The sequence below is a fragment of the Spermophilus citellus genome (genome assembly GCF_964194105.1).
Source record: "Spermophilus citellus genome assembly, chromosome: 3".
Taxonomy (NCBI): domain Eukaryota; kingdom Metazoa; phylum Chordata; class Mammalia; order Rodentia; family Sciuridae; genus Spermophilus; species Spermophilus citellus.
The window spans coordinates 140,216,268-140,244,192 of record NC_138184.1 but is presented as its reverse complement, the minus strand read 5'-3'; the positions used below and the strand labels follow the sequence as shown (position 1 = coordinate 140,244,192).

Sequence of the window (27,925 nt, the reverse complement as noted above, 5' to 3'; positions counted from 1 at the left end):
TAGATTTATGCAGCAAAAAATAAAATCCAGGAAACTCAACACCATTTTATTTCTTCAAGGGGTCCCAAGGCCTCTAGCCAGTCTGCCTTCCACTCCCCACCATTTATAGTCTTCTTATATTGGTTTACTATATAATGTCTAAGGTTTTAAACTGTTCTTAATGAGAGGAATAGGAAAAGGCACATCTATCCCACCTTCCTAGAGCAGACATGAAGAGGAGTGACATGGTCAGATTTATCTTTTGAAAGATTGCTCTGGCAGAGAGGATAATTGATTTCACAGAGAAAGGCAGAGTCTCAGTGGAACCTGTAAGGAATAATAATAAAGAGGAGACAGAGAGACAAGGTGCAGAGGCAGGAATGTGGCAGAGTCACTCTTTGTCTAAGAGGTCATGTTTATTTATACCAATAGGTTACATTAGGTCATTAGTACCATAACCACATTATTGTTTAGAGTATCGGTATGGTTGCTTATTTTGCAGGTACACTTTACAGTTACAATATGTAATGTTAGGAGCTCTGTGTAGTTCTCAAGAAAGTTCCATTGTCTGAAGTTACTGTTAGGTGGGCTGGACCAATCCAGGAGCACCAGAGTTTGATGAAACATTGTAGTTATCTAGCAAGCACATTCCTTTATTCCCAGAAGTTGTGTGCCTAAGATTAAGGTCGAAGCTGATAAAGCTCTTGCATGGAGGGCATTAACATAGTAACTGGGTATCACCATAGTAACTGGGCATCCTATGCCTTGGCACAGAAACTTTCCCAGGCACCAAGCATGCCATAGTCATGAAGTCATCACGGACCCCAATCCCAAACACAAAAATCTCTATAGGAACCTATTACAAAAAATCAGAATGAGATGCTGCCCTTTGTCTTAAAAACTAACTAGCTCTCCAAAGAAGATATGCAAATTGACACTAAGCATATGAGAAGATGCCAAATTAATCACTAAGGAAATGCAAAAATCAACGCCATAATATGATACCACTTGTTATAATTTGGATCTGGAATGTCCCCCAAAGTCATTTTAAAAGCATGGCCCCAGCGCAGCTAGATTCAGAGGTGGGAGCTATTAGGCAATGACTGGATCATGGGGGCTCTGATTTCATCAGTGGATCAATCCATGGAATGGAGTAATCCATTCAGCTATGATAACTGAATGAATTCAGATGAATGGATTACTAGGATGTGGGACCTAGTTGGAAGAAGTAGGTAAAGGTCACTGAGTGTGTGTCTCAGAAGAGTTTATCTTTTCTTCTACCTGGAATCTTATCCATTCTTTCTCTCTTTCTCCCACCCCACCTCCACCACCCTGTCTCCTTTCCAGTTGCCTTGAGCTGAGCAGCTTTTGTCTGCCACACATTTCTACCATGATGTTCTGCTTCATCTCTGGCCCAGAGCACTAGAGCTGACCAACTGTACAGTAAGACCTGTGAAACCATGAGCCAAAATAAACTTTTCCTCTTCTAAGTTGTTGTTGTCAGGTCTTTCAGTCACAGAGAAGAAAAGCTAACATACCATTCACACACACTAGGTTTTATTTTATTTTTTTTAATAGCCACACCAAGTGTATGAGGAAGTATTTGGAGTAATTAGAACCCTCGTATATTGCTGGTGGGAATAGAAAATGGTGAAAACACTTTGGAAAACAGTCTGGCAGTTCCTCAAAATGTTGAACTTAGAGTTGCCATATAACACGGCATTTTTACTCCTCGGTTTATATTCAAATAAATTAAAACACACCTACACAAAAACTTGCACACAGTGCTCATAGTCACATTATTCATAATAACCAAAAACTAAAAACAACCCTAATCGATGAAAGGAAAACTAAAATGTAGGTGGACCCACATTATAGAATATTGTTCAGCAATAAAAAGGAATGACATCCCTATACATACTACAACATGGCTGAACCTTGAAAACATTATGCTAAGTCAGAAAAGCCAGTCACAATAGCCATATATTATATGTACTCGTTTATTAAAAAAATGATCAGAATAGGTAAATCTATAAAGACAGAAAGTAGATTAATTGTTTCCTAGGACCAGAGGTATGGGTTTCAGGATGGAGAGTGACAATATACTATTCTTTTTTGGGTGAGAAACGATTTATAAAATTAGGTTAGAACACTATTAGACAATCATACAACACCATGAATATCTAAAACTATTGGACTGCACATGTTAAATAGGTAAACTTTATGAAATGTAATTATAATTCAATAAAGCTATCTTCAAAAAAGCGGAATAGTAGCAATCACTTTAATATTCTTTTTAATTTTTAATTATTAATCACATAAATAATGGACAAACATTTTTTCTTGCATTCATGTTTTTTTTTATGGTTCCAACTATCTTCTTCCTGAGGTATATCCTTCAATAGTTTCTTCAGCAAGGATATGTATATGGCAAATACTCTCAGAATTAGTTTTCCTGAACTCCATCTTAAATGATATTTATCTCAATATAGAATTCCAGGTTGATACTTTTCCCTTATCAATATACAAGTATTATTCAATCTGTCTCCTGGATTCTAAATACACTGTTGAGAAGTCTGCAGTCAGACTAATAATTAATCATTGGTAGATGCATCAGTTAGGATTAAATGTACCTAAATAACAGAGATTCAAAGTTTCAGCAGATAAATCAAGATAGAAGCTTGTATTTCTGTTACACATAGGCATTTCTGAACTCATAGAGCAGTTATATTCCATAAAATCTGCAGATTTCCACTCTACAAAACTTGGGTGTGAGCAGTAGTACCTTTGTGGTCAAATATGCTTGCTAGGGCTCTAGGAATCACACCTGTGTTCCAGGCAGCAGGATTGAAAAGGGATAAACAAAAAGCCTCAGGAAAGTTTCCAGAAATCTTTCCCTGATAGTCCTTCCTTCCTTCTACTGCCTAGAACTTAATAACATGGTCACATACAGCTTCAAGGGAACTTGGGCAATGCGTTCTGTTGTGAGGTGCCAGGACATAAGCCTGGCTAAAAGTTGGGGTTCTTTCCACATGGAAGAGCTAAACTTGCAGTTTCATACACAATGATTAACATGCTTTTTTTCTCTCAGATTGTCTTTAGAATTCTTTTATTGCCAATGGAATTCTACAATTTCTCTATAGTATGTCTAATAGGAGATTAGTTCTTATTTTCCTGCTTGAAACTAAGTATGGCTCTTCAATCTGAAGATTCAAATATCAATAACCAATTCTGGAAAATTATTCTCAGCCATATCTGCAGCAATTACTTCAGCCATATACTCTCTAGTCTTCCATTCTGGAATTCCTTTTGGATATATGCTGGACCTTTTCATTCTATCTGCATATTGTCTCTTCGTCTTCATCATTTCTTGGTGTGATGGTCCAGATGATCTCCTAAGATACATCTTTCTTCTGGTTCCTTATGTCTCTTCTTAGTCCTATCAACACAGTTGAATAAACCACATTTGAGTTTTGTTGATTTTTTTAACGCTACTTTTGCATTTCTTGGAATCTTATAGGTTCTCTTAAAATGTTTCCCTTTTTTTTTCCAAAAATGTTTATTCCTGTCTTAGTTTCAGTTCTCCTTGTGTCTTAGTCATGATTAAATAGACCTGGTCTGTCTCAATTCTCAGGACTCTGGTTGTCTGTTTGCTGAGCCCACTGACTCTTGTTCATCGGATGGATTGCTGCCCCCTCTGGAGTTTTTATTTTGACTCTAGGCTCATATTTGGTTGGTTCAGTTTTCTCTATGAGAATATCTTATGACTTGGATTGTATTTCAAAAGACTTTTGCATGTGATTCTTCTTTACTAGTCTAGACCGGACTTTCAAATTTCTTGGTCTGCAAGGGTTCTATGACCAGGCAAGTCATTTCAATTGTCCAGGTAAGGCCTCAAGAGCCAGAAGGAGCAAATGAGGATATTATCTCTCTATGCTAAAGGGTGCATTGTCTTCCTGAAGATGTAGCCCCCTGGTCCACTTACCTATTGCTGCATAACAGATTGTTCAAACTTAGTGACTTCAAAAAACAATAACCATTTATTTTGTGCACAAATCTGCACTTCGGGAAAGGCTGGGAGGTGGGCTCTCCACAGGGTCTCCCAACTACTCACAGCATGGAGTCAGTGCTCTGAGGACAAGCATCCCAACAGGCAGCAGGTGGAAGCCGCATTACCTTTGAAAATCTAACTTTCCAAGTCATAAGGTATTATTTCTGCTATACTGACAGGCCACCCGGATTCATAGGCTGGGGATACAAGCTTCACATCTCAGTGGGAGGCTGTCAGCATCACATTGCAAGGAGAGCATGTGGGATGGAGATAGAGATGCAAATATTTTTGGAAAACAAAATCTGCTGTATGTTTTAAGAGCCCAACTTGAGGCAAAGTCTCAGTTTCAGCTGCCCAAGCTGCACAGCCCAAGGCCTTACCCTTTCCCCATGTAGATACTGATCCAAGCATGGATCAAAATATTCCAAAGCAAAAATTGCATTTACAAAACTATTTTTCCTTGTCATTATTCCTTAACCAATATAGCATAACACCTATTTATGCAGCATTTACATTATATTAGATATTGCAAGTAATCTAGAGATGATTTAAAGTATTCGGGAGGATGTGAATAAGTTATATTCAATTTTATGGAAGGGACTTGCACATTCTCTGATTTTAGTATCCAGTTCCTGGGGATACTGAGGGATACAAGGAGTCCTGAAACCAGGTCCTGGGGTAGATACTGAGGGATGATGAGCTTTGGACTGGATCATTTTTAAGCTGTACTCTAACTTAAAATGTTTTCAATCTAAGATAACAAACTGATATATCTGTTGACTGAACCAACTGATTTGCTCAGGTGATAGTAACTCTATTTAATGAAACAAAGGGAGAGAGGAAGTAAGATAAAATAGTGGCGCCCCCTTGAGGACAAACAGATAAATCTTAGGTAAACAGAAGTTGGGGAGTAACTGGTTGGGAAACACAAAGGAGTCCTGATAAAAACCAACATATAAGGATGATGGCCCAGGTCAGGTAAGGAGCTGTGGCTAGTCAAGCTCTTACAACAGGACAAGGTAGGAGATGACTTAAAAATAAAAAAAGGATTTGATCCAAGAGATGGTATGGAGCATGTCCAGCTCCAAGAGGTGGGATGCGGGGACTGTTAGACCTCTCCCAACAGTCTCCATCAGCCCCTCAAAACTCTGCCAATAAAACAATAGCTGTGATAGCACACTGTTCTTGGATAAGGACAATTGACTTTGGCTTCATCTTACATATAAGTGACTTCATGTGTGCTCTAGAAAACTGTTAATTGTATTATTCTGCAATATGTAAACTAAACTAGATCCTGGCCTCTGCCCAGCTCCACTGCCAGAGTCTCAAGCTTTCATGGGCATCATGACCACTGATGCACCTTCCTAAAACCCTCGGGACCCACTCCAAGGGTTTTTGACCCAGCAGATCTGGGATGGACCTGGGAACGTGCCTTTCTAATAAATTCCCGGGGATTCCACTTTGGATACCACTGAGCTAGATTACTGCCTCAGAGACCTTCATACACATAAGTTCTAGAGCTGCCACTGTCAAGATAACTTTTTTGCTGGGATAAATGGGAACTAGAGATACTTAGTTCTTGAATACTGTTGAGGTCGGACCTAGTGCTATTCACAGGAGCTTAAGTTTTTAGGAATTCTTAAGTTTGTTTAAGAGAAATCAAGAAATGTCTAAATCCAGCCCCTGTCCTAGCCCCTCTTCCCCACTTTTTAAGCTTTATTGAGGTATAGCTTGTATACAAAATAATTGCACACATTTAAAGTCTGCATTCTGGTGATTCTGATCATACGAATATGCCTCCTACACTACCACAGCAACCAAAGTACTAAACACAACCATCTCCTTCAAAAATGTCCTTATGTTCTTCTGTTTTCTATTTATTTGGCTGCTTGGGTTTTGTGATTTTTAAAAAAATCAACATAAGAGCTCTCCTTTTCTTTTTGAGAACTCAGTAGCAGATTCATCAGAAGCAATCAAGGAAAGCTCTCACAACATGGGAGGGGTCCCAAAAAGGGTACTATCGGTGAAGAGCTATCCTCTTATTTTAAAGTACACAAAGGTAGTATCAGGGAAAGAAGGGGAGAGAAAGGGAATGAGAGCAATCAAATTATGTAAAGTGCATATATGAATGTAGCCTAATGAATCCCCCTATCTCATATAATTATAATAGACCAATAAAAAACAAATTTGAAACATCAAGTGCAGAATCCCACATTGTAAACTACAGGCATAATGTTGGACATCAGATCTCCAGAACTTATTCCCTTTGCTTAACTGAAAATTAATACCCATTGGACAACAATTTCCTACTCTCCTCAGCCCCAGTTCCTCCCTCACCATTCTATTCTCCATATCCATGAGTTTATTTCTAGTTCCCCATAACACCCTCCATATCTACGAGTTTATTTCTAGTTCCCCATAACATAACATAATCGTGCCTGCCTGGGCCCTCAGTGAGGTTAACTCTCTGCCCCAGTACATGCCCCTAAGAACTAAAAAAAAAAAAAGCCCTCCCCTGCCACAGCCCACCCCTCCTGGCAGTTCTCAGTCCTTACTCCTATGCAATTTCTCTTCCCCTTGTGTTCACTGTTCTGTTCCACAATCTGTCCACCCTCAACTCAAGCTCCTGATATTTGTCAGACTCTCCTAGCTCTGACACAGCCTCACATCCAGGTGACTCCATCCTAGAAGTCCCAGATGTCTAGCTTCATGGCCTCTGGGCGCTCCTTGTCCAGCTAGGACCTATAACTGAGCAGTTGATCCTTCTAACAGAACAGGTGTCCATGGGAAAGACATTAAAAGGCCTGCTATCAATCATTTTCACTATAATAAGAATTACTATCTCCCATGGGAATTTGCATTTCAAGTCTTAAAGTTTTTCCCTTATCATGAGGAATTTCTGATATTAGTGAGCTGGTGGAAGATGGTATTTGTGGAAGTTCTCCCCCCCCCCCCCCCGAGGTGAACATAATTGTAGTGGATGTCACTACAACACAGATCTATGAAGACTGTTTAGCACCTCCACTATTATGTTGGCAGACCTCCAAGGCTCCAAGCCACAGAAAACACAAACCCTAGCCCCCTAAGGAAAGAAGCTCACCTACCAATTGCCAAGAGGGGAAGTCCCCACACACCCAGGTTCCAGCCTTAGGACAGCTAGCTTCAAGATGGCGCCATTCTCAAACCAACTGGTGGTCTAAAGCCAAGTTATCCCCAGCTCACATACACTTTAGAGTCAAAGTCCTCTCTCCTGAACACTGTCACTCTCCTCTACCTATCAAAGGAGCATATTCTCCACTGCCTTTGAATCTCACCCCCAGCCCTCCTCTTCTTCCCACCCCAGATCCTAGGAGAACGATCAGCATTGCTCCATGTGCCCAGGGTTGCTAGGCAGATGCACTGATAGAAGTCAAGTTGATCAAAATCCAAAGTGACAGCCAGAAATGATGGGACAGGGGCAGGGGCAGTGGAAGGACCTTTGATAAGATACAGAGACTGACAGGACACTCTACAGGGTCCATCAGCACAACCAATTAATCCTCCTTCCCCACTCCAAGCATTTCTCTGACCCTCCAGAAAGGGATCCAATCATCGCAGCAGAGGGTCTTGCTCACCATTTCCATTGCACCTAAATCCATACTGGGCAATGCATATTGGAAGAGCTTTACATCTGCCTTGTTGGATGCAAAAATTAGAAAATGTTGCAGTTTTGCATTTTCTAGTCTCCAAAGAAAAGTTTATCATCCAAATCCTCCCCATATTCCCAAATTGAACACTTCATTCATTTCAGTGTAATAAAATGAAGTGTCAATTGGACAATGCTACATTGAAATTTGTTTTTCCTTCTTAAAAGCTACCTAATTTCCCCCTCTAGTACTTACTACAAAAAGATGTAGTAGGTAATGTGCCAATGTACCAACTGACTTCTTTCTAAGACATCGTACCAAGTCAGGAGATTTTTTTTCTTTTTTTTTTTTCCCCACTTGAATCAGCCCAACCTAATTAGTTTACCTGATCACTTTTTTCCTGTATAGACTTTTTTTTATTTCCCGTGTCCTCTCTAATCTCAAGCTAAGATGCTTTCAACTGACATATCATCCTTCAAACTCAGTCACACAGCTTAGAAGTCACAGAAACCATTCACCAGAGAAGTCAGCTTTGTCTGTGAGGGGACTTGCTGCTGTGGGGCCTCACTCTGGCCTCAGGGTTCAAAGACCCTCCCTGCTCCCTCCTAGACTGAGTCAGGACTCACATGGGGGGCCCACCCCGCGTAGTGCTGTCCTGCGGGGTCAGCTATGATTCCAGCTTGTTAACATGCCCAAGTCTTGCTCCAGAGATAAGAAAGTAAAGGGAATAAATGCATATTCATCATTCCCATTGAGCTGTGGGATGAAATACTTATTTTGGACTTAATGATTCCAGGTAGGAGGGCAGTGAAAAATAGAGCCCATGAGAAGCCAGTGTTTTATCACGCAGTTTCTAAAATGTGAGCACTTAGTGCTCTTTCATTACCATACGTTATTATAGCTCTATAAAAATCATTTCTAGGAAATCAATCCCAAACTTCGAAGACTTTCCAAAAAAAAAAAAAAAAAAAGCTAGTAGGCAGAGTTTAGAAGCCTTGTAAATGGAGAGAAATTGAGAAATCATACTTTCTATGTTTGAGGATTCACTCCAGCCGTGTCACGCTCAGACATCATCCACCCTCCATGAGCAATGCACAGACAGGAGGTTTGTGGCTCTCTTCTCAAGCCACGATTTCAAAAGATGGCAACATTTTTAATAACGTTATGACTTCCCTGTTTTCCATTTGAGAAAACCGAAGCCCAGAAACTGTAGGTAAAATTGCACCAAGTGAAAATGAGAGCCGGGGGTGGACTGCATCTATTTTGATTTCCAACTCAACCATTCCTCCACTGGAGGCCCAGCAGGTTTGGGGAGCACCTCTGCCCAGCCCCCCCACTCCATCTCTGGTGTTCCCGCTGCCCTTGTGGAATCCAGGCTTTCATTCCAGGGAGGGTGATCGTTTGCCCTGCAATTTGCTGGCCACACTGGCACAGAAACTTCTGCGAGGCTTTTGACTCCTGCTCCCCCACTGAGATCAAGACCTGGAGAGAGGACTTGAGGGAAACACCCCAGCCTGACTGCAGCCTCAGGAATATCCCAGCATCGAAGGAACACCATTCCATCTACCTGAGCTGCAAAATGTCACTCGGCTGGGCTGGGGTTGTGGCTCAGCAGTAGAGCGCTCACCTCGCACGTGCGAGAACCTGGGTTCGATCCTCAGCACCACATAAAAATAAATGAATAAAATAAAAGTGTTGTGTCTAACTACAACTAAAAAAATAAATAAATACTAAAAAAAAATGTCACTAGGCTGAGACACAGCTGGTAGTGCAAGTACATAAAATCCACATTAGGTGCTGATGATGCTTTTAGATGTTCATCGACCCAGACAGCTAGAGGCACTTCACAGTCCCTCCCTCCCTGTGTCTTCATTCAGAACCACCCACAGTGCACACTCTGAGGACATTCCTGGCATAGTGCTTCTCAAACCCTAATGTGAACAGGAATCTCCTGAGGATTTATTCAAACAGAGTCAGCTTCAAAACATCCGTGGTGGGAGGCCTGAGGCTCTGTGTTCCTCAAAAGTAGAAGTGAGGTTGATTCTGAAGCTCTGAGGACCATTCTTGGGATAGCAAAGCCCTGGAGCACCGTTTGGAAACCACAGTTGTGAGGAACAAAAAGCCCCTAGCCCAGAGGTCACCTGTGATGGGGCTCAAGTGGAGGTTGAAGACATTGCTGACATAACTGTGTTAACACCAGACCAGATTATTGGGGTGAACCATGTAAGCAAAGGCCTCTGGAGAACAGGTTTTGAAGGAGCCCAGGAAATTAGTAAAATAAGATGTACTCACGGGAGAAGCGGGCAAGTGGTCTAGCGTTCTTATCTCCAGCTTCATTTGCAACTAGGGAAAAAAAAACAGACATGCAATTAAGAACAAAGTATGCAAAAAAAAAAAAAGAAAAGAGAAGAAGAAAAGAAAGAAAGAAAGAAAGAACAAGGCATCATGTATGTCTACAGAATATGCCCAAGATACCAAGATACAGGCTTTTTTCTTGATGCTGCAACATTATAAATTTGAGCCTTAAAGTAGATAAAAGCAATTTTACCCTTTCTAGATTTCCATTGTTACTCTCAATTCCTAAATGAGGTCAATGTTTCAGTCCTTTTGATTAGAACATTTGAATAAACTGGAGAGATCATAAATGACATCTAATCAAATATGCCTGGAGAAAGTAACTGATTTGAATCTTCTTAGTAAGAAGCACATGTACCAACTTTCCATATGAGGGACATCCTCAACCCTGGGCCTCCTCTGATGGGACTGTCCCTCAACACACAAAAGCACACCAAACTCCTAAAATGATTCCAGTGTTCTTAGATCCATGGGGGCAAAGCCAAGGCATGGATTCAGAAGATAATGACCAAGTTGTGTTTGGTTAGAAAGTCTTAAATTTGGATGTTAACAAACAGGAGAGTTCATAAAGGGGAATCGACAAAACTGCCCAGAGAACTAGCCCAGAAAAACTTGGTCATAAAACTTCTCTGAAGGGCAGTTTTCCTCCTTAGAAAATTAGCTATAATTTTCCATCCAGTACCTGGAGTCACAATTAATTTTCCCTGTAATTTATGAACCCATCTTTGTGGATTAAAAAAAAACTCAGTTATTTAGTTTTGCTCACTTTAAGTATCACTTCTAATTTTCATAAAGATGACACTATGGTTGTTTTGTATAAATAGGACAGACAGAAATATTTGTGATCTGCTTGAATGTATATCCAAAGCAACCAACAGGAGAACCCCATTCCTTTTAGCTCAGGGGGAAAAAAATAATGAATGCATATTCAGAATAAAAGACAGCTAGTATAATAATTATTATATAAAAAGTTGTAGTAGGCAGACAAAAGAAATATCAACTTCCTGAATATCGGTTTGCAAAGAGTGAAAGGAGTCACAAAAATTCCTTTGGCAGTCACACAAAGATAAACATCAAACGTTGACTACATTGGGACAACTTTTTTAAAAAATCAATGAACTCAACCTCTGTCTCTTCCTGTCTCCACTCTCCTTGTATATTACAAACATGACATTAGACAAAAAATGACCAGCAGGGGGAGGTGACACTTCATCCAGCTGCTGTCATCTCCCACACCACGGCATTTCTAAACAGAAAAAGAGACCGATCAGATTCCTAGGCTCTGGACCAAATACATTTTAGAAGAAAGGATTCTCAACTCAAAAAAGGGCCCAGGTGCTCCATGAGAAATGGGTGTTTTCTTGTCTCCTAAAGCCTTTTGTGGAACTGCCACCTGAATGGAAATCATTTGCATTCATATTCCTGCCTCCAAGCTGAGGTACTTCTGAAACACTTCAGAACACCCTCCTGCTCTCCCAGGAGAACTCTTTAGGCATAATTTCACATCCTTGCATGAAATTATCATAGCTAAGTCTGAGAGGCATTATGAGCACTTGAAAAACTTGGATAACTCTCTGGAGTTTTCTAGAATCAAAGTTATAACAAAAAAATAAATAAAATAAAAAGAAGGGAGAAAAGGGCAGGGGAAGAGGAGAAACAAGTCCAGGTTAGTTATAGACATGAGTTCCCCGGATCCCTGAGTTCAGCTGTTTCCTCTTTCGACACCATAGATCTCTGAAGGAAATAATAGAATGGGGTATTTTTCTCAAAACCTTTGCTGCAGAAACTGATGGACTGCACTTAATTATGCAAAATTACAGAGATGACCGAAATGGCTGAGAACACGAGCACCCACCTGGGGGAGTGTGGTTCTCCCAGAGCCCCATAAAGTCCCCAGTGACCTTAAGATGTCCCATGAAGTCCCACTCAGCCGGGGACCTCCCCACCTGACACTCTGTCCATGGATGAGAATTGCTGACCCAGTTCCAAGTCAGGCCAGAAGAGGCAGGAATCATGATCCAGGCCAGCAGGGTACCAGCAGAGTTGCCCTTACCCAGAAGGAACATGAACCCTGCTACCAGTGTTATTTTCCAACATGCAGACCTGATGCCACAACTTCCTGCTAAAAGGTCTCTGGGGATGTCCCAACACCTACAAGACACAAGCCAGCTCACTTGGCCTGGAATCAAAAATCTGGTTCCAACATCAATGTTTATAGAAGCTCAAGTCACAATAGCTAAACTATGGAACCAACCTAGGTGCCCTTCAATGGATGAATGGATAAAAAAAAAAAAAAAACTGTGGTACATGTACACAAGAGAGTATTACTCAGCCTTAAAGAATGAGATTACAACATTTGCCAGTAAATGGATAGAACTGGAGAATATTACGCTAAGTGAAATAAGCCAACCCCAAAGAACCAAAGGCCGAATGTTTTCTCTGATATGTGAATGCTAACTCACAATAAGGTGGGGAGGGGTGAGGGAGTGGGAGTTGGGGAAGGGGCATGGGCATAGGAATGATAGTAGAATGAATCGAACATTATTACCCTATGTGTATGTATGATTACATGACCTGTGTCGTTCTACATCGTGTACAACCAGAAGAATGAGAGGTTACACTCCATTTATGTATGATGTGTCAAAATGCATTCTATTGTCATGTATAACTAATTAGAATTTTTTAAAATTTAAAAAAAACTGATTCCAACTTATTCCCCGATATTGGGTCAGTCAGCTTCCCATCCCAACAAATGCCTGAGATAATTAATTCATAAAGAGAAAAGGTCTGTCTTTGTTCATGGTTTGAGAGGTCCCAGTCCATGATCAGACAGACTCATGGCCTTTATGCCTTGATTGGAGATGCCCGATGGTGGTAGCAGGATTGGTGGAGCACTCACCCCCTTGCCAAGAAGCAAAAGAGAATGAGGACAGGACTAGGGTCTCACAATCCCCTTTGAATGTGCACCTCCAGTGACCTAAAAGCCTGCCATGAAGTCCCATTTCTTTCACTACCTCCCAATAGCACCACCCTGAAGACAAAGCCTTTAACACATGGGCCTTCGGGGACAGACAAGAGTCAAACTGTAGCATCTCTATTTCCCAGAGTGGCTTTAGTAGCCACTTGCACGCATTTCCCAAATGTGCCCTTGACAGACTCTCTCCTCCTCACTACACTTCTGCTGCCAATCTCCCTGTGACACTCCTCCCTGTCTTGACCCAACCAATGCCTACTCATCCTTCAAGATTCAGGCAGAGTTGTCCACTTCAGAAAAACCTCCCTGAGGAGCCGGAGATGTGCTCACTGGTAGGACACTTGCCTAGAACGTGCAAGGCCTCAGGTTCAATTCCCAACCCTGCAAAGAATAAGAAAGAAAAGAAAAACCTCCCTGACTCATACCACACCTCTGCTTGTACATCTGACTCCCTTCTGGACCTGTGGTTCTCAAACTTCAGCAAGCATCAGAACCACTGGAAAGGCTCGCTATAGAACCGAGATTCCAGGGTTTGTTAAAATACAGTTTGTGACTCAGTGGGTCTGGTGTGTGCCCCTGAATCTACGTTTCTGATCAGTTCCCAGGCAATATGGTGGCTGCTGATTTGGGGATCAAATTTTGAGAACAACTGCTCTAAACTATGAGCTGCCTCACTCAAAGCACGGACCATAACTTTTCATCTTCATATTTCCATTCTTTTGCATAGTGATCACCACACAGACTGATGCAGTCAGTCAATATTTTTAGAACCAAATTAGACTGAATAGATACAAACAAATGGCTTTGTAGACCAGAGATCTCAGACTGGCTTCCAGACAACCACAGAAAACTCCAGTATGTTTCATTTTTTGATTAAAAAGAAAAAGTAGTTACCTGCATTTAAAAACGAAGAGATTTTAAATATAAATGCCTATTTCTGACTCATTTAGGATCACTGGGAAGACTGGAATAGGAGGGACTCAACCCCTACAGGATAGCAAAGAATCGTCCCCGGGATGCCCACCGCCAGTGGATACACTCCTTTGTGCTCAGGCTGTGGCTCTTTGCTGCTATATCTGTAATTTCTATACTCTCTGCATGGTCCAGAAGGCAAGTGCAAATAGGACCGTTAAAATGTGTAAAGAATGAAACAAACAAAAAAAAAAAAAAAACAAGAGAGACTGGTAGCACTATAAAAAGAGATCATGGCTGGATTTGCTGAGCCCTTCTGTCTCCACCCCATAACCTCCCGACATGTTTGATGGTCCACCAGCACACTCCTGGCCTGCTTGGACATACCCAGGCTCCTGGATCAGCAGAAAGGCCTCATACACTGCTGTTTGTCTTGTATTTTTTTAAAATATACATCAAGTTTTAATTATAAAGTAGATGTTCCATTTATGTTCTTTTATCAGATGTAATTAGAGCTTATATTTGGCATTATGATAAAAGTGACTGTGTAGATTTATGGAAAGTTATTTGTCACACTGCCATATTGTTGCAAAAAAACACAGGCTCTGGGTGAGTGTGCATGATGGATCCCATCAATGCTGAGTTGCATGACCAGATTACCTGTGTGTGCAGGCACAGAGAGACAGTGCATTGATCACCAGAGGTATGAACAGTGCTTTCTCCATGTGATACCATTTGGAAAGATTTACAAGCTTTTTTATACTTTTCTGCACAAACTGAATTGTTTATAAGTATGTGCCATGTTTATAATCAGGGGAAAAATTGACTATTTCTCTTCTTTCAGATATATATATGATTTTGGACACATGTACACACACTATGTATGTATGTATAATAATAATATGTATTTATGTATTATATATGTATATATGATTATATCTACATATAACATATTGTGTTATTTTATTTATTATGTATATATGATTCAGATTTAGAAGCATTCTTGGATCACAGATTGCAGGAACATGCCATCTCTAGTCTAAGAGGACTCCCCGTAAGAAATGCATCTCTTGCTAGACGTGGTGGCACATGCCTGTAATCCCAGCTGCTTGGGAGGCTGAGGCAGGAAGATCACAAGTTCAAAGTCAGCCTTAGCAACAGCAAGGCGCTAAGCAACTCATGAGACCCTGTCTTTAAATAAAATACAAAATAGAGCTGGGGATGTGGTTCAGTGGCGAGTGCCCCTGAGTTCAATCCCTGGTACCAAAAAAAGAGAGAAGGGAAGGGAAGGGAAGGGAAGGGAAGGGAAGGGGAAAGGAAAGGGGAAAGGAAAGGAAAGGGGAAAGGAAAAGGGAAAGGAAAAAGGAAAAGGGAAAGGAAAAAGGAAAGGAAAGGAAAGGGAAGGGAAAAGGAAAGGAAAGGAAAAAGGAAAGGAAAAGGGAAAGGAAAGGAAAAGGAAAGGAAAGGAAAGGAAAGGAAAAGGAAAGGAAAGGAAAGGAAAAGGAAAGGAAAGGAAAAAGGAAAGGAAAGGAAAGGAAAAAGGAAAGAAAAGGAAAAAGGAAAGAAAAGGAAAAAGGAAAGGAAAGGAAAAAGGAAAGGAAAGGAAAAAGGAAAGGAAAGGAAAAAGGAAAGGAAAGGAAAAAGGAAAGGAAAGGAAAGGAAAGGAAAGGAAAGGAAAGGAAAGGAAAGGAAAGGAAAGGAAAGGAAAGGAAAGGAAAGGAAGAAGGAATGAATCTCACTCTCCCCTCTCGGGGGTTTGCACACATTCCAGATCAGTGATTTGCACCCTGGCTGCACACTAAAATCCCCTGGGTAGCTTCACAAAATCCTGATGCCCAGAACGTATTCCAGACCAATTAAGCAGGGCCTTTAGAAGGGGTCTCATCATCTGTATGTTTTAAGTTCCCAGGTGATTCATTCCATCAAGTAGTCAAGATTGGGAAGCACTAATAAATAGTGTAACTTCATGCACCTTTTCTGTAGCACCATTCAGGGAAGAGGATGTGGATCAGATCCCTTCAAAAATAATTACCCCTGCTCAGTTCTTCTTTTCAGGGTGCTACTATTTTGTCTTTAACATCCTAAACCAAGGCACGCCTCTGTTTTAAGAAACACCCAACTGCTAAGACGGCAGACAGCAGACATAACTCTGGAGATGGGTTAGTAGGCAACTCTGCTCATTGTGGAGGGTTCTTTATAAAGGGCTTGCCTCACATGACTTCTATCCTTCCATGCATGTGTACTGAGCATCACATGGGCACTGGGCACTGAACCAGACCCTGGGAGGGATGCAACTGTGGGTCTTGACCAGCCTGACACACAAGTGAGGGAGGTAACTGCCTTTGCATCTAGGTTTGTCCGAGTGTGACCAGCTACAAAACTGACGTGACAGTGATGATGACGATGCAGATTCCTTGGTCCCACCCAGATCCACTGAGGCAGAATCCCTACAAATGGGGACAAGACTCTAGGCTTTAAATAAGTGCCCCAGAGGCCACTTAGATATGCTAACGTCTGAGAAGCAGCATTCCAAGTGACATGTTCCCATTGTCTGCTGTATTTTTTTCTCAAAAAAAAAAAAAAATACATCCCAGAAACAAATCTCAAAGTGATATCTGGACATGGTGCCCAGTGGGAGGGATGGAGGTGAGATAGGAAGTGAAGTCACAGCAGTGAGTATCCACGCCCCAGGCAACAAAGGTGGCTTTGATGTCCCAGCTAAGCCAGAAGCAATCTAGACCATCAGAAAGGACAGAGAGAGTTCGGGGTGGGGTGAGTCAACCAGTTGTGGTGGCGACCTGGACAGGTGTACACTTCTTTGTAACCAAAACCAGCTCCAAAAACACTGCCGCTCTTGTTTTGAAAGCCCTGGCACCTGGGTGAACATAAACGCAGCTGGGATGCTGGGTGCCAGGACAAAGGGCCAGCAGCAGGCCCAGAACAGAGCCAGGCTTCCTGTAGGGAGAGCTGCCTAAGTCTGGCCCAGGGACCCTCTCCCAGTGAGCTCCTTTGGGAAGTCTGGTGGCCAGAATGCCAGGCACCCAGGACCCCCAGGAAAGAAAGGGTTGGAATGAGGCACCCTCCCTAGTTACTGGAGAAGGTAAAGCTCAGAAATGTTCACAGAGGTTTGACCTCACCTCATCTGGCCTTGAACTAGCAAAGACCCGGGCAACAGCAGGAAAACAGGAGGGTGTGTGGGGAGAAAGATGCAGTCCAAAGTCATCCTAACTGTGTTTAGATGCCACCTAAACACCTAAGTAAGGTCTTCCACCTGTTAAGACCACAGCCCCCAGCTCTCCTTCTCCTCTGCTCCTAATCCCCCTTCCTGGCTTTGCTCCTCCTTTCAACATTTACCATGAGTATCTTCTTTTCCAGGTTTATTCCCTTTCTCATTCCATTTTAATGAAAGCCCCACATAAGCATAGATTCTCTGCCAATGAAAAACTGCTGTGTCCCTAGTGCTTAAACACCTGGTACACAATATTTATTGAATGAATTGATGGACAACCTCCTCACAATATACCATGCAGAATATGACCACAGCCAAGAATATTGGAAAAGGAACAGGAAGAAGATATAAAGATACTAACATCCCTTGAGCACCCACAGGTGCTCTAAGGATCCATTCACCTCTTCAAAAATATTTATCAATGATGAATGAATACCAGATAAATGGGTACACTGAAGCCCTGGTCCCTGCCAAATAGGACTCTTATTCCCACTTAATATACAGCTCAGAAAAATCGAGTAATTTTTTCAAGACCAACAGTTGTGTGGCAGAGCCCCAGTCTTAACCCAGGTGTATCATGATCCAACATCCATGTCTTTCCACCAGCACCTTTGCTTTCAAGAAGGGGAGATAGGGCAGGGTGCAGTGGTGCAGGCCTGTAATCCCAGATGCTTAGGAGGCTAAGGCAGCCTCAGCAACTTAGCGAAGCCCTAAGCAACTTAGCAAGACCATCTCAAAAAAAAAAAAAAAGAAAAGAAAAGAAAAAGAAAACAGTTGGGGATGCGGTTCAGTGGTTAAGCACCCCTGAGTTCAATCCCTGGTACTAAAAAGGGGAGATGGGGGGAGGGGAGGAGAGAGGTTGTCACCTGCTCAAGAAAAGGCTGCACCTGAAGAAGAACAGGTTGCAGACTGAACCTCCCGCCTGTGCCTCTAGCCCCAGTGAGAGGCAAGTACCAGCCTGAAAAGAAAAGGGGAGATCATGTGTTTGGCACTTGGTACCTGGCACGAACCCAGAAGATTGTAGGTAGAAGCAGGCTCTTCAGTGACGTGGGAGAAGAAACTGGGACTAGAGTCCAGACAAAAGGAGGCGCTCCATTGCCCTACTCCCTCAGGGGCCCCAGCTTCCAAATGTCTTCTCAACCCTACAAGGGCCTCCCACAGTCAGAAAACAAGAACAAGGGGACAGAATCAAGAATCAAATCCATGAACATGAACAGCCCTTGGGAAGCAAGTCCTAATCTCTTTAATAAGTGAAGAAAGTGATGTTGCAAGAAATTAAGTGGCTTGTCTAAGATCAGAGCAAGGCAGAGCTGCAGAGTCAAAAGTGTCATCCACATCTTCCAGTTCCAAGTCTCATGTTCTCCACGAAGGGACTGCACCCCAGTTCTTAATAATATCATCATTTGTCAAGGGTAAAGCAAATGACTTAGCTTCCTTTGCCCCTCTGTTTTGATAAATGTAGATGCTTGACAAACCAGAGATATGTTTTTGTTGTCTTGTGGGGTTTTTGTTTGTCTGTTTTGTTTTTGTTGTTTTGGTTTTGGGGGGTTTCTTTGGTATGGAGATTGAACCAAAAGTCACTTTACCACTAAGCCACAACCCCAGCTATGCCCCCCACCCCACTTTTTTTGAGACAGGGTCTCACTGAGTTGCTTAGGGCCTTACTAAGTTGCTGAGGCTGGCCTCAAACTTGCAATCCTCCTGCCTCAATCTCCCAAGACACTGGGATTACAGGCATGCACCATTGTGCATGGCCCTCTGGGATCTATTTGAAGTGTAAAAATGTGTAACTGATGATGACTGAGTAGAGTGTTGAGAGGGCTTCTGATGTGGAGCCTGGGCTTGGCAAGACGTGTCTGCAACAAATGAAGGAAACCTACCACAGTTGGGGTGGGAAAGGCATCAGGGGGACCGCAGGAAGGTAAGTGGGAAAGTCCCTGCCAGGTTGGTTGTGAGATCAAAGAATGTGTCCTAAAATGGATAATCCACTAAGATCACTGAGCTAAATGCTTACACAGAATATGTTATTGGTGTTGCTTAAAATGAAAGACATCATATAATACATATATATAGTCTAAGCTCCAGATATGAATATATATCCCAAAGCATATCTGGAGCATGCTAGGCAGTGCTCATTTGTCACCTAATTTTATCTTCACAAAGACATTCCAAGTTTATTGCTATTCTTTCCCCATTTTTTTCAGATGTGGAAACAGAGTCTTTGAGAACTTAATTTCCTGAGATGAACATCTAGTCATGACAGGTCTGGAAACTGGATCCAGGACCCTTTTATTCCAGAGCCATAACATTTTATGTCTATTGTATGTTCTACACCCAGGAAATGCTGCTATTTGGAAGACCTCATAGACACACAACCCAAGTCTGGAAGGAGAATCCTTATCTCCCCAGCATTTAGCCTCAAGCTGGAAGCACCATTGAGAACCACAATGTGCCTGCTGCTCCTTAGGAACAGAGCTCAGAAATCTAGGTGAAATCTGGACCCAGAAACATAAAAGACATGGCCCCCACCCCCATCCTGTTCCTCTCTCCACTTCCTTATTCAGAAATGCTTGCCATCACCTCATTATACCTTCCAGGCCAATGTGGCTGTCAAATGGACTCTGACTTAGGCTCTTATACAAAAGAAAATAAAACCAATTTCTAGTGGTGACTCACTGGGCTGATCACTTGCAAGTGGCTGGGATGGTGCCCCCTTCCCCCACCCAGGAACACAGCCCTATAAAAGGTGAGGTTCACAGGCCAAAGGGTAGGAGGCTCACCCGCTGGCCTGGCCCAGGTGTGACGAAGCACAGAGAGTGTTATGGTTTGGATGTGAGGTGTCTCCCCAAAGCTCACATGTGAGATAATGCAAGAAGATTCAGAGGAGAAATGATTGAATTGTGAGAGTCTTAACCCAATCAGTGGATTAGTCTTTTTGGGGATTAACTGAGTCATAACTGAAGTGGTGGGGTGTGGCTGGAGGAGGTGGGCATTGGCAGTGTGGCTCTGGGATATATATTCATATCTGGAGCTTGGAGCCTCTCTGCTTGCTGATCACCATGTGAGCTGCTTCCCTCTGCCACACTCTTCCAACGTGATGTTCTGCCTCACCTTGAGCCCTGAGGAATGGAGCCAGCATTCTTATGGCCTAAGACCTCTGAAACTGTGAGCCCCCAAATAAATTTTTCTTCCTCTACAGTTGTTCTGAATGGGTCTTTTAGTCGCAGCAGCAAAGGAGCTGACTAAAACAGAGAGGAAATCAAAGAAGGCCTTGCCAACCTGAGATGGTGGCTTGAAAAACACGTCTACTGTTTTTCTTCTTACTTGGGGAGATATAGGCCATATGCTCATGAAATCTCTTTCTCCCCTGGTTTGATATGTCTGCTTATCTATCTATATCCTACCTTATTCCACAAATCATATTTTGTTTATGTTTTGCTCTATATACCAATCCTGTTTGGGAACAAAGTGAAATGTTAACAAAAAGTGAAATGAATCTATTGCAATCACTTTTTCACTCCCTCTCCCTGATGCTTCCTTCCAGGCTACCAGGCTATACCCCAGTTATCATGTTGAGTGCCATGATTTTGTTACTCAGATCCAACAACCATTGTCCCCGATCCTCTCTGCCAGGGAGGGGGGATGGACATAACCTGAAATGCAGCTAAGACCCTGAGACCTCTCACTGAGCTTCTGGCATGTAGCATTCAAGTTGTTGTCTTATGAATTTATCAAGGTGTTTGCTATTTCTGTACAAACCACCTGGCCAATTTGCCAGACCCTGACCTCAGGGAACCTGAGACCTTGCTGGAAAAACATAATATTAATGCATGAGATGATTGAAACTTTATTGAATGCTATATAAAGTGTCCCTGATCACAGAGGGGAGAGATTCTTGTGACCTGGAGTGAGTGGTACTAGGGTCTTCTAGGAAGGAGGGACAGGTGATACTTAGGGAGGTGGAGAGGAGCGTGGAGTCTGTCCTGGGAGAGGAAAAGGTGTATTGCATTTTAGGACCAGAAGCAGACTGAAATGACACAGCCAATCATACTGGCTGACACCCTGACAGCCACCACAGACATAAACCTCTCCTTTTCACAGGTCAGGGTAGTGAACAGTTTCAAAAGCAATGAAAGGTGCTATAGTTTGAATGTGTCCCTTCAAATTCACCTGTTGGAAACTTATCCCAGTACTGGAAGACGGAGATTAATCCGGGTGATTGGCTCTACTCTCATGATTGGACGAATGTCATTTATCACCAGAGTTAGTTGTTAGGAAAGCAAGTCTGGCTTCTCATTCTTTCTCTCATGCACATTCTTGCCCTTCTGTCATGTTGAGGCCTAGCACAAAGGCCCTCTCTACATGCTGGTCCTGTACTCTTTGACCACCCCATCTTCAGAATCAGCAGCCAAATAAACCTCTCTTCACGATGAATCACCCCAGTCCATGGTCTTCTGTTATAGCAATACATATAGAATACAGACCAACACAAAGGATAGCACTCAGGTCTTGAAATAAAAAGGCCTCTCTCGCTGTAGCTTCCTTCTGTGATAGTCCCACATGCAAATATGTTGCATCTGCTGGTGGGAAAGTGAATTTTCTGAGAGCAGGTGAGTCTGAACTTGCTCTATATGCAGGTACTACCCCATCACCTCAGCACTGGCCATTGCTCCAGAACACTGCCCCTGGCATGGATATGACTTCTTCCTGACAGTAATGACGACAGCAACCCTGTCCAGCCTTCCTGGCTGACACCCTGACAGCCACCACAGACACGGGGCCACAGGGCTCCTGTGATTCTGTTCCCATTAAAAACACCCCAGTTGTTTTGAACAACCAACAATAAAATAATTAAAAAAAAACAAAAAAAAAAAAAAAACACCCCAGTTATCAAATCAGGGAAAGGTCAACCATTAGCAGTTAAGAATCAAAAGTGTATGAGCTCGCTGAGTGCAACAGTACACACCTATGATGCCAGTGACTCAGGAGGCTGAGACAGGAGGATTGCAAGTTCGAGGCCAGCCTCAGCAACCTAGGGAGATCCTGTCTCTGTAATAAGTAAATAACAAATAAGCAAATAAATAAATAAATGAAAAGGGCTGGGGATGTAGCTCAGTGGTAAAGTGCCCCTGGGTTAGATTCCCTGTATCAAAAAAAAAAAAAAAAAAAAACACTATATGAGCCAGCTACTCAAAGTGTTAGCTAATTACCATCCACCCTCAGATAAAGCAAAGAAATTGAGTCTCAAGAGGAGAAGGGACACTGAAATTTGCTAAGCCCCTACTTCACGCCAGGCACTGGCAGCAATTTTCCACTCGTAATTTTTAACTAATTTTCAGAATGTCTCATGAGGTATCATTATTCCTGTTTTCAGATGAGAAAAGAGAAGCTCAAAAAAAGTTAAGTAACTTGCCCAAGTCAGGACTCATAAATGGGAAAGCTGGGATCCAAGCCCAGTTCTAGGAGCTCTTCCATTTTCTCTCCCACTGGAAAGCACATTGAAAATTTATCTGATTCAACTGAATACCTCAGGCTTGAATCCTTCCAACAATATCCCAGAGAAGTGGGGAACCAGCTCCTGCGTGAACTGCCTCTAGGGACTGGAATCCTCTACTCTAGAGGTAGCCTTTTCCCCCCGCCCTACCCAGCCCTCTGAACCTTAGGGGGGTCTCCTGCATAAGGAAGCAGCTTTCCGAAGGTCTTCAACTGCCCCTCCCAGAATAGGTCTGGTTCTCTTCCTTCCTGAGGGCCCTTCCAATCCAGATGACAGCCATTGTGCCCTCAGACCCCAAACCTTCTCTTCTCCAGATTGACAAGCCCAGCTTCATCTTCCTGTGACCCAAATATCCCACTCCTTTAAACACAAAAGTCAAGTCACCAAAGTCACTGCCAAGAGAAGAGAATAGATGCTTTATTTCAAATAAGCCCATGAAACCCACCGCTGAATGCTGCTCATTTCCACAGTGCTCATGAGGCCAAGCCAAGTCTCCACCTGCCTCGGCCAAGTCTCTTTGTCTGCTGGATTCTCAGGAGCAGTGGAGGGCACCTGGGAACCATCTTCTGCACGGCAGCCAGGAGCCATCCAAAGAGACTGAGCCTGTGCCAGAAGGCTGCCGTCTGAATCAGCAAGTCCCAGACTTGATTGGGTACAGGGGCCCCCTCCAGGGCTGGTTAAAATGCAGGTTCTTTTCAGTCCGTCTGGGACAGGGCCTAAGGTTCTACATCTCTAGCCAGAACCCAGGGGATGGCCATGGTTCTGGTCCTGGAACCACAGGTGGAGGGCAAGGTGCTAAAGGACACGACCAACTTCAAACAGGATAAGCCAAGTACATTTCTAGGAGCTCACTGTAAAGCCCCCGGTGCTTTTGAAAATGCACACAATGGAATTCAGTGTTCGATCCCCTTGATTCATTTCAGCAATTTGGGGGTGGGGGGCGGAAAGAACCAGCCCAACTTCAAAAGCCGTCTAAAGTTACCAATGGTGTGTGCCAGGTATGAAGGATTGGCAAAGGTAGAGGAGGACAGAGAAATTCACCTCTTCACAGGTATTAAGTGGAACAGCTGAGCTACAAGATCACTGCTCCGCTGGGCCAGCTACCCGTAGTGTGCAAAGCCCCAACGCACTGAAAGATCCTTATATTTGCCTTAAAACTCAATCTTACAGCCAGGACTGAACTTGAGCTGCAGCATTTGGATCCAGCTCCTCACGACAGCCACCACGTGAGCACGTGCACGCACTCACGCACACACGCCTCCCCAATGGCAGCTCAGGTGTGCACTGCCAGCACTGCTGCATCCAGAAGCATAAATCATCTCATCGTTACCAACTGGCTGCAGGCTGAGAGGCTCCAAATGCATCGGATAACAAAACATGGCACAGAACATCGGGCCCGTGGGCCAGGACCCCAGCTGCCCACTAGACGAGCACACATCTTTTTAGTCTTCACTCCAGACTAGCACAGGGCCTGGAACACATGAACTGCTGAATGGAAGACTGCTGAGTGACAGGAGGAGGCCAGGCCTGGTCAGGAAGTCACAGAGGCCCCAGGATGGAGACTGGCCATCCTTCCAGAACATTCCTCCTCTGTCTGCATGCCACAAAGCCTTTCTATTGGATATTTGATCTTCTAGGCAGGTGGAAGTTTGGGGACCTTCCGGGGGTTGCAAACTGAAGGCAGGTGTATTTGTCTTGGCAAGCGGATACTTTAAAAATAAATCACCTGAATTCCCTTGGGAACAGTTCCCCAGGGTCACATGGATCCCACATTTTCATGCCAGGCTGCTTCATTCCAACTGCCCACTGCAGACCTCCACGTGGGTGCGTGTCAGGACTCTCACGCCAAACGTGCCAGCACAGAATGTCCTCTGCAGATGCCCAGGCTTCCCATCTCTGCACATGACACTTCCTTTCCCTCCCGGCTGTCCCCTCCTACCAAAGCTGATCAAACAAAAGTGTGGCCATTCTGTCCTTCATAGCCATAGCCCCTCCGTCAGAAAATCCTGCAGCCTTCCCCCCTCACACAGACCCTCGCTCCTCCCCCTCCTTCCAGCTGCACTCCTGGAGCTCCAGCCCAGGCACCCAGGAGCCAGTTCCCCTGGCCACACCACCTGCCTGATCCAGCTTCTGCCTCCACAGCCCTTCCTGAGCCAACCTCATCTCCTAAGCTAATCCACTGGTTAACGAAGCTCTAGCTATGCTGTCCACCTTTGTGTCTCCCAAATCTGCCAAATGCATCCCCATGACACTTGCTTTTCCTGCTTGGCATGCTGGGCCACCAGCCTGAGGGATCCCAGGAGCAGCACCTACCCTAACAGGCCCTTCCATGTAGCAGGCACCGGTCTAAGCATTTCACATGCCCTAACTTAAGCAGTCTTCCTCATAGCCCTGGGGGTAGGGCTGTTGCTATTTTCACTTTATAGATGTGGTAACTGAAGCACAGAGATATTAGGTGACCTGCCCAAAGCCACATAGATGGTAAAGTGCAGAGACAGATTCATATCGAGACCATCTAATTCCAGGGCCTTGTTTTACATCACACCTGCTGCTTACAGCTCTGATGGCTTGAACAGCAGCCTCCTTCTTACCTTTTAGAATTCAACTCAAATAGCATGTCTCCAAAGAGGACTTCCATGGCCACTCACCCTCATTTTTTAGCACCTATCAGTTTCTGGAATTATCCTCTTGTATGCTTACGTCTTTCTGCACCACAAACACCTGACACAAGAGGACATAAACTCTCTGAAGGCAGCTCCCCATAGTCTCGTTCTCTGTGTCCCCAAAATTCAAACTAGTGCCTGGCACAAAGCCAACCCTAAGAAACATGAACGAATCTACGGTCTAGCTTATATTACTGCCTGCTCCCAGTCCTCCATCTTGTCCCCTCCTATGGTATCCTGAAGTCTCCCATAGACTGTTCTAGAGAGGAGAGCCCACGCCTGGATCACAAACCTCTGCTAACCTGGCCCCAACTAACCTGGAGTGGGGGGAAGACAAGCTGGAGATGCAAAGCCCTCCCAGGAATCTAGGACTCTGACTGAACCTTCAGGAATCAACTTTATAGTTTTAAAAAACCTATCAAAATATATGACTATGTATTTGACTTTGGTTTTGTTTTTCATACTAGGGGTTGAACCCATGGTGCTCTTCCACTGAGCCGTATCCCCCGTCCTTTTTTTATTTTGAGACAGGATTTCACAAAGTCACAAGGCTGGCATTGAGCTTGTGATCCTCCTGCAACAGCTTCCTGAGTGGTAGGAATTCCAGCCATGCACCCCTGCACCCAGCATGACTATGTACTTAACAGCCAGAATTAAATGAGGCTTTAGAAGTAAACTGATCATTTCCTATTTTCAAAGAAGGCAGTTCCTCATCGGATATTAGTAAACTTGCTGGACTGTTTAAAATTCCAATGTCCCAACTCAGAGGACTTAGAGGAGAACTCGTACCAGCTAAAGAATGTTAAGGGGAAGTGAGGAGGCCATGCACATTAGAGACCTTCAGGGAGGGCCCACTGTGTTTGTAAAAGTCTCTACACAGCCCATCTTTTCTTCTAAGCATTCACCACACACACCCGGCTCTCATAGCCCCTAAGTGCCTGGGGGTCTGTGGCAGTTTTCATTTCTTTCTCCCAAGGTTCTTGTGCTAATGAGCTTAGTCTAATGGCTACACTAATAAGCACTAGGGCAGAGTCCAGGGCCCCCTCAGAGAGGGAGGTTGTAGGGTGCATATGTTAGATGGGGTTGGAATAGGACTGTGAGGACATCAAATTAAAGGTCACAATCAGATTTCAAAAAATAGACTGCCTTCGAGTCTCCAAAGGGAGCTGCATACCCTCTGCTCACCTTTGCACAGATCCCTGCCAAAGGAACCTGGTCTGAGAGGCCAAGGAAATGCACAGCCAATGGAAGCAGCTCTGTCTACTCACTCTGGGCAACTGGGTGTTAGCAAGCTGCATTGAGAGTTACTTCTAATTGTGGGACTGGGGATTCTGATGTCCGTTGTTGCTTATCACAGGTAACATAGTGTGGAGCTCCACAATCAGAATTCCAGGACCTGACTTTGAATCCCAGCCTCTCCTTATCCGGCCCTGATTTGCTTCTTCAGCCTTTTTGGGCCTCAGGTGCTTCTCCTGTAAGATGTCTTTCATAGAACGTGTCCTGCCTATCTCACAGTGTTGTCTTAAGAAAGGCCTGGGTTGGCTCATTTATAAAGAAGCTAATTTATAAGAGCTTTCTATTAACTTTAAAGGGGAGGGCTGGGATTGTGGCTGAGTGACAGAGCGCTCACTTAGCATGGGCGGGACCTGGGTTCGATTCCCAGGACCACATAAAAAAAATAAAATAAAAAAATAAAGGCATTATGTCGTGTCCACCTACAAAACAAGATTTTTTTTCTCTCTCTCTTAAAAAAAGGGGGGAAGCATCCACAGGAGTTCCTGGCACATTGTGAAATTTCATACCTCAACAAATGCAGAAATTTTAATATTTTATTCCCATGGACAATTATTGTAGCCGGTTTACTTATCTTTAGGGTTTGCATTTCAGTAAATAAAAAGCAGATGTGGTTAGTACAATGAGAAAAACTACAGGCAGGTAAGAAGATGAAGAGGTTTCAGTGGAATGTCAGGTAAGGACCCAGTGTGGTGCTCTAAGCAGAGACCCACATGAAATAAGGATGGTTAGAGAAAAGCATAACAGGCTGAGGGAGTGGCTAGTGAAAAGGCCCTGGGGTAGCACATGATGGATGGGAGATAATGAACATTGCATTGCCTAGCACACAATATGAACACAGTAAGTAGGAGCTACTGTGACAATAATTGTCATTCTCACTGCTGCCAGAACACCTCATTGCCACTCAAGATGAATCTAAGTCAGGGAAACCCAGTGTATCACATCAGGTGCTAGTTAGGGCTATTTCAGATTGTGGCTTCCAAGTTCGAACTTCAGCTGTGGGGGCTGCTCCAGGAAACAGCCATGGGAGGGCAGAGGTCATTAAGAACAAGCACAGGAAGGAGCAAGGTCACCCCATTTCACTCTCATTTGCATTCTTCCTCTTCTGTATTTGTCTTCCTCTATCCCCAAGCACACCTTCTGAGGAAAGGAGGTCTCTGCCAGTGGCGGCTCGTATTGGCTGATCCCCAAGTGTGTGCATTCCTTTGGGCTAGGATGGGGGACACTGATCTGCGGTAGGGTGAGACCCTTCTCCAGAGAGGTGCACTGCTCGAGGAAGGGACATGGTAAAAATAAAGAAGATCAAAAATAATGCTATCCCGGTTGGAGATGCACCAGGTAGGGCATCA

General features: G+C 43.6%; 1 protein-coding gene across 4 annotated transcripts in view; it reads right to left on the bottom strand.

Annotated features, from left to right (window-relative positions):
* The window catches only part of PDE1C (phosphodiesterase 1C), a 528,215-nt gene that overhangs the window by 432,317 nt on the left and 67,973 nt on the right, over positions 1-27,925 (bottom strand). For all 4 annotated transcript variants that reach the window (XM_081287899.1, XM_081287904.1, XM_081287900.1 and 1 more), the window contains exon 2: positions 9,949-9,999. In XM_081287899.1, coding sequence (XP_081144025.1) covers positions 9,949-9,999 — 51 coding nt within the window. The remainder of the gene's footprint in view (positions 1-9,948; positions 10,000-27,925) is intronic.